Source organism: Phragmites australis, chromosome 18, assembly GCF_958298935.1.
Source record: "Phragmites australis chromosome 18, lpPhrAust1.1, whole genome shotgun sequence".
Classification (NCBI taxonomy): Eukaryota; Viridiplantae; Streptophyta; class Magnoliopsida; order Poales; family Poaceae; genus Phragmites; species Phragmites australis.
The window spans coordinates 27,187,636-27,194,477 of NC_084938.1; the positions used below are offsets into that span (position 1 = coordinate 27,187,636).

At 41.0% G+C, this 6,842-nt stretch overlaps 1 protein-coding gene across 2 annotated transcripts; it reads right to left on the bottom strand.

Moving 5' to 3' along the window:
• Positions 1-1,250: 1,250 nt before the first annotated feature.
• LOC133898955 (E3 ubiquitin-protein ligase IPI1-like) lies at positions 1,251-5,854 on the bottom strand. Of its 2 annotated transcripts, XM_062339795.1 has the most exons (7): positions 5,564-5,854; positions 4,023-4,186; positions 3,690-3,748; positions 2,828-2,853; positions 2,530-2,751; positions 2,385-2,457; positions 1,251-2,060 (listed from the first exon to the last, which is right to left on the bottom strand). In XM_062339795.1, exons 1-7 carry the CDS (start codon positions 5,703-5,705, stop codon positions 1,571-1,573), a joined length of 1,176 nt encoding a protein of 391 aa, XP_062195779.1. In that variant the 5' UTR covers positions 5,706-5,854; the 3' UTR covers positions 1,251-1,570. The 2 variants fall into 2 exon arrangements, with proteins under 2 accessions (XP_062195779.1, XP_062195778.1); XM_062339794.1 differs by having other exon boundaries at positions 2,385-2,751.
• Positions 5,855-6,842: the final 988 nt, after the last annotated feature.

Consider the following 6,842-nt stretch of genomic DNA (forward strand, 5'->3'; position numbering starts at 1 on the left):
AATTTTGCTTAACAAAGTCAGAGAATCCATTTCCTACTCTGAGGGATGGAGCAGATAGAACGATATATTGTACTTACCCTTTTTTAATTATCTCTAGCAGTTACTTTAAAAATTCATTTTCTATAATACTATTATAACATTATCTAACACTATTATAGTATTATCTATTTTTTATCTTTGACAGTTAACATATTTTCTATCTTATATCACTCTACTCCTCCTTTTAGACTCATAGTCATCCTATATAAATAGTATTACGGAACCAATAAATAGTGTTATGAGTACCCAAATTTGGAGTATACAGTCCTCTCCTCATATCACTGTAGCGCTCGATACTGACTGTTGTTGTCCCTCTAATCTGTCGGTATCGAGTGCTACAATGCTCTAATAGTGATGCGGTAGCTGCTAGAGATAAGCAATGTGATGATGGTGGTGAAGAGTAGATGGAGTCTAGCAATGCGATGATGGTGGTGAAGAGTAGATGGAGGTAGACCTTAGCAACTTGGCCCGGCTCGGCCAGAACGCGCTCAGGTCTCACCAAACGCGCTGGAGGAAACCTACACATCTTTTTGAGGGTGGTGAGCACTAGCAGGCTGCAGCTGCTCGAGTCCACCAAACTGTCAGGAAGGCGGGAGAAGAGAAGAAAAGGCCAAAGCTGGAGCGCTACGCAATGGAGAGCTGGGATTCATCCTAAGGTGGAAGCTATGAACATCGGAAGGATGCTACTTTCCAATTCATTGTCGGCTACTGTACCATTAATTTCTTAGTTGAACTCAGCTTTCATTCATGTCCTCAGTCTATAGAAGGCTCGATTGGAGACTAAGGTTCTATTTGTTCGTTCTTGAATTGTGGATTTTGGATTACGATTTCTGCAAATAAACGATCAGATTTTATAAGTGAATTCTATGAATATATACTTAGACACAATCCATTCAAGTTGAGCTTCTACGATCCACAATTCATAATACAGGGGAAACAAACATAGCCTAATTTCAGCTGGCAGGTTTTCCGGTTCCTGTCACAAACATGCCCCAACTTGGCAACCAACCAGACATATTTATCAAAACGAAACAGATGAGGATGCAACAAGTGAAGCTAAAAAAAAATAGCACCGTGAATATAGTGTGCAGGGGGATGAGTAATCATGCACACAAATTTGGGCAACATCTGTAGTTTGTGTAGTTACATCATCAAGCTACTGTGTTGATGCATCATTCAGAAATGCACGATTTGGGAGATGGAGAAAGAACTGCGCAAATGAATCACTGCCTTGTTCGTAGCTGCACTCTTTGCTGTTTTGTCCTAGCTACCAGAGATACAGTTTGGCTCATGTTTCCAAGTAGTTCTGCTCAAGGCAACATACTAGGTAGGATAAACTACAGCCCTCAATGACACCTAAGGGCTGCTGGACGGAAAGCCCTAAAATACCGGCGGCAAAACGTCATTCAAGTCCCTTAAACGACCAGATTTCGATGCTGCAACGTCTTCTTCCATCTGTTTCTTGAGTCTAGAATCAGACAATTTCAACTAATTTAGAGATATACACAACAATAGGAGAAGCCTTCACAGATCACAAGAATGGCGGCATCCTCTGGGGAGGCACAGGCTGGGGCATCTGCTCGCCAGTAGGCCTTCGAGTAAAAGTTCCATGTGCATGGTTCTGGATAGGATTGAAGGTGTCCCCCCACCAGTGAGAGTCGCCCTCAGCATGGATCCAAGGGAATGGGGCAAAGCCCTCCCGTCCCAACGCATATGGTCGATCCACGGGTGTAGAGATGCCCTCTGCATCAGGAACGCTCCTGTTGATAGCTCCAGGGGCCGAAAATTCATGAGGCCCTCCAATCTCAGACGAAGATGATGCTGCAATGAAAGATGTAATTGCCAAGGCCCTCGGCCTAACCCTTCTAGTGGTAGGAGGGAATGGGCTGCTCTGCATAGAGTGCATCGACTGTTGGTACATATGACCTCTTGCACCATGACCATGGCCTCTAGTCTCTGCCACGACAGCTGAAACTGACCCTAATGGTGCCACCAAATTGCTTCCATTGCGAGGTGTTGGCCTGTAGTTTTTTGACATTGTAAGAGCTCAGAAAGTATGTGGTTTAACAAAGAGAACAAAAGAGGGAACTGAAAATCCGCATGATTTTTAGCAATCAATATTTACTATGCTTTCCAAATAGCCAATTCAACCCATCAAGCAAATCAAAATTTAAGGTTTTCAGGGTTTGTAGTTGAACAACTTCAGGAATATTTAGGTTGCTGAAGCTATTAGGCACCACCTATCTGGAGTGGAGTGTATGTACTTTTGAGCATAAAATGGGGTCTATGTAGAAATATTAAATGATATAAACCTACTTAGAATCAGATTCATGAATTAGGCATACCTATGGATTAGGGGATGATGATGTGGATACGATCTGGATCTCTGTTGGCTGCTGCTGTCATATCTCGGTAGTCCTATACCAAATGGAGTCATAGAATGATCAGGAATTCCTGATACATGAAGATTACTCAAATATCGGTGCTCACTGTTGTGATTCCTTGACTCGGTCGCAGGGAAAATTTGAGCATTGCTCAAATCAGGAGTTGCATGGCCTTCCAAGCCAGTTGAATGCCGATGAAATGAAGTGCTTTCAGCACCAGAATTAGAAGTAGAAGGCACATGGACAGGATGGAGAAAACCACGCAGGGCAAGATACGAACAAACAAGTGAACTGCTTGCAGCACTCGAGTGATCTCCAACTGTGTGATCTTCATAAAAGAGAAATAGCAATTCAGTAAACAAGATAGAAGTTTAAGAGGTTGAAGTTTAGGTTGAAACGCTTACAGGAAGTTGGCTCAGCTTCACGCTCCCTGCAAAAGAAAAGATAACTTAAATTCAGAACTTGAATAATTGAAACATGTCTTTTTAAGAACCTGAGGTTCCATGTATGGTATGTCCATGAAATAAAAAAGAATAGTTTTGGCAAAACACATCTCTCCAGTATTAACAGCTAATTGTCACACACAAGCCAACAAAATGGCAATGCAAAAAGCAGTCGAGACAAAAATCATGACATCAGACTTAACTACCACCTCACTGAAGATTAATATTAAGCATCTACTCATTGGAAATAAAGATCCAAACCATGGTATGTATTCATAAAAGGTATGCTTAATGGACTGGAAACTCCAAATCTACTAAGGGACTTGTAATACGGCTAGCTTAATGCATTAAACATCAACATGTACTATGAATGACAGTATCAAAGGAATTAATCTATAGTTCATATGTTGTGTCTTTCGGATAGTAGGTTTTTGGAAGACAAGTCGAATTCGTAATTTCATATTGCAGTTTTCGGCTTTTAATTGCTGCTTTTTGATAATTAAGAGTATTTAGAATGGAGGCAATACCATTATCAATTCAATAAACCAACATCGATATATCTATTGACATGCCATAAGACAAAACAGGCACTCTTTTTTTTCGATGGAGGGGGAGACGCCCCACCACATTTTTATAAGAAGAAGGTGCGACGCACGGATTCGAGCCCGGGCGGGTGAGGCCACAGCAGCGGGCGCTCCAACCACCGAGCTACAGCAGGTACTCTCTTTTGAGAGTATGGAAGAGCAGATCCCCATTCTTGATTCTCAATCAATAAAAACAAGTTATAAAACCCATCCAAACCAAGGTAAGGAGAAGTACTTACTGAAACACGGACGTTGGCTGAGTGAATCCACTAAAGGGGCACCATTGAAATCCAAATGGCTGTGAACACATCAAACAGGATAATGAGAAATAGGAGAGAGGTCAAATGATGTCAGACAATGATGATTTACCAAAACTGAAGACTACATTCTCTAATGGCATATTCAATACAAGTCACAAAAACATAGTAAGACAGCACCACATATAACATCTGCTCTAGTGCATATACTATACAAACTAATAGAACATGACCATTCATGAAGCAAATTCAACCAAAAAACATGTTAATACTTTTATGACCTAAATCCGTATTTACTCTCAGGTGAGCACTTACAAGCTCAGAGGTGATATCATAGGTGTCACCAGTCACCCAGCCACCCATATCAATATCAGGAGAAGGGCGATGTCCGCTTGCATAAAGCCAACGACCTTTCTCAATCTTCCGACAATTAGGGCATTGCATTGCTCCTTTTGCATTGAATGCGGATCCAATACAGTCTAGCAGGAAAAACTTGTTTAGTTCAGCATTCTGCGTAAGATGTCATAATGTATTTTCACGCATACATTCACATGCACATAGTGGGATGAAGAGATGTAGGGACGTTCTTGGAGATTAAAAAAACTGATGATGCAACAGCAAAATTGTGCAGGTGGTCTTCAACTAAACTTAGGTGCTCGACGAAAATTCTAAAGTATGATTCAATGGTTTCTTTTGGAAGTCAGTTCAAAATATTCACTTGCAACTACATTATGTGGAGTTGTGGTTGATGTTTGAAGATGAGCAGGTTAATTCAATTACAAATATAGAAATGTGCTCTGCATGTATACTTCATCTGGGTAAAACTACAAGATTAATCAACTAATCACAAAAATTTGAGAAAATCTTGAATTTGGTGTCTATAAATTCTAACTGAGAATTAATATTTACAACTTCTAATACCTAAACTCAATATGTTACTTCATTGTTTGATCAATCTTTCTAACAAATTCACAACGCATGGTAGGTCATACTATAAATTGTCAAATCAAATGACTTGCATAGGACACACACCCATCATCTGTATAAAGTTCAGTATCACAATGCAACGGTTTAGATCGATTAAAAAGCAAACATAAAACTAAAGAATAAAGAATCAAAGAAGTAATTAACAGATAAGACAGCAGTAAAACACTCAAGGACCACTTGTGATTAGAACCACTGCCACATCAGTTTTTAATTCACGGAAAACAAGGTGAAACGCCTTAATGTTGATCAAAGAACCACCTCAAACATGCAAAAGGCGATGATCAATTAACGAGGCCCCCATTTTTTCAAGATACACACGGTATATAACACAACGAATACATGGATCGAATTGGAACAATAAGCACCAAGCTAGCATATTTGCAGCAAAGGCTGTCCAATGAACGTCTCAAGCTATCACCACAGATCCTTCTTTTTTTTCATGTTAAAAGGAAAAGCCACTGTAGACCTAACTACTACGCTAAATTGCCTCGATCCTCTAGGCAAGTGCAAGTTAACCAACCCAATTTACCACTGAATCCAAGCTTAAAATTACCAATTCACTAGTTCAGACCCCAGGTTCCAACCCCACAAGCGCAACACTGTTACTTCAACACACGCAGTTCCACCCCACCATCATCATCATAATCCTCATCAATTCATCATCGGAACATGCATGTACATATGCATCTCTCGTAATTCAAGTCTCAACCACAAAGATCACCATATCAAATCCTTAAATCTACCCGCAAAAATTCCTCCTTTGCGTCAAATTACGCCCGTAGTGTACAATATATGGACGAACGCGACCATCCCACACAAATCCGGTTGATCATAAATCGCAGCGTGGCAGAGATGCAAGGGAATATGACCTAGGTGGAACTCGTGGCCACATTGCAGCTTGGCGACGGACCTAGCCCCGCCACGGCCGAGCACCGGATCCAGGCAGATGGAGCACGCCCCGCCCCCGCCCGCCTCTGCCGGCGAAGCCGGCGACGACCTCTCCAGATCCATCGTCTCCCCGCGGCACGCCCCCTGCTCCGCCTGCCTCTCTCGCAACAGAGGCGCTCGTGGGGGCGTGAGCTCGCAGGGGAGGGAGAGGCCGAGAGGGGGAGAGAGGGGAGAGGGGTGGGAGAGAGAGAAATGAGGAGGGCGTCTCCAAATGGAATGGTAAGGAAGGGGAGGAGAAGACGGAGAAATACAATTTAAAAAATCGGTTAATAATAATTGTATTTTATATTTAATAGTTATGTATTCGTGTATTGCAATGGGAGTTATAAAAATTTTATTAAGAAAATCTTAAAAAACAAAAAAAATAAAAATAAAAACATGGGACTCATCACGTGGGTACGGTACTCTTTTATTATTTTTAAGTAGTAGTACCAGTAGATTTAACTTCTTTTTTTGCATATTTTTGTTGCATGTCATGTTAGTGCGTAATAGTGTTGTAGTATTTTTACTGTGACGATAGGTGCGATTCCTTGTTTTAGTAACGGCTTTATTTTTAGGTTTGTGCTGAAAATAACTACGCACTTGTTAAGACGAATACACACTATATTACTTGTTTCGGGGAAAAATAGCTTCTACTTAAAATTACTTGTTTTGAAAAAAAAATAGTTTCTACTTGAAATTGTATTCGACGTGGCCATTTTGTGTGCGATATGATAGCTAGTGCGCCTAGCGATTAGCGAAACACGTATAGTACAATCTCAAACACCAACCAACGTATGATCCATAATAATGAATATCGCATAGTGTTTGCAAGTGTTTTCATTATCAAAATCTCCGGTTTATGCAAAGCAACTGCAGCTAGACAGCAGGACAAAAAATTGTCAAGTTATACAATGAAGGGTTGGATTAGAGTTGCCAGTAGTTGCATCTGTAATTTGTAATAGTTACTTTACTGCAGAGCATTTTTCTTTTGGAATTTCGGATTTATAGGTCGTAAATAAATAGAAGAATTTTGGAAGGAGTCACTCTGTCCAATCAGATCCTAGGTAATCAGCCTAGAGCAAATTAATTAAATTACTCCGGTGCAAAGACCAGCTAATGGAGACCGTCACTGGCTAAAAGCTCCGGCTGCGCGCTAATCCGACGGCAGACCCTCGTAATGAACATGTTAGTGGCCTGGTCGATCTCGTCCTCGATCCT

What these genes read in the sequence shown, in the direction of transcription:
- LOC133898955 (XM_062339794.1), bottom strand. Translation starts at nt 5,705, where the DNA reads ATGGATCTGGAGAGGTCGTCGCCGGCTTCGCCGGCAGAGGCGGGCGGG. An exon ending in CAGCCAACGTCCGTGTTTCA is followed by an intron (nt 2,854 to 3,689) that starts GTAAGTACTTCT and finishes TTTCTTTTGCAG; the next exon opens with GGAGCGTGAAGCTGAGCCAA. An exon ending in TGAAGCTGAGCCAACTTCCT is followed by an intron (nt 2,752 to 2,827) that starts GTAAGCGTTTCA and finishes TCTTTTATGAAG; the next exon opens with ATCACACAGTTGGAGATCAC.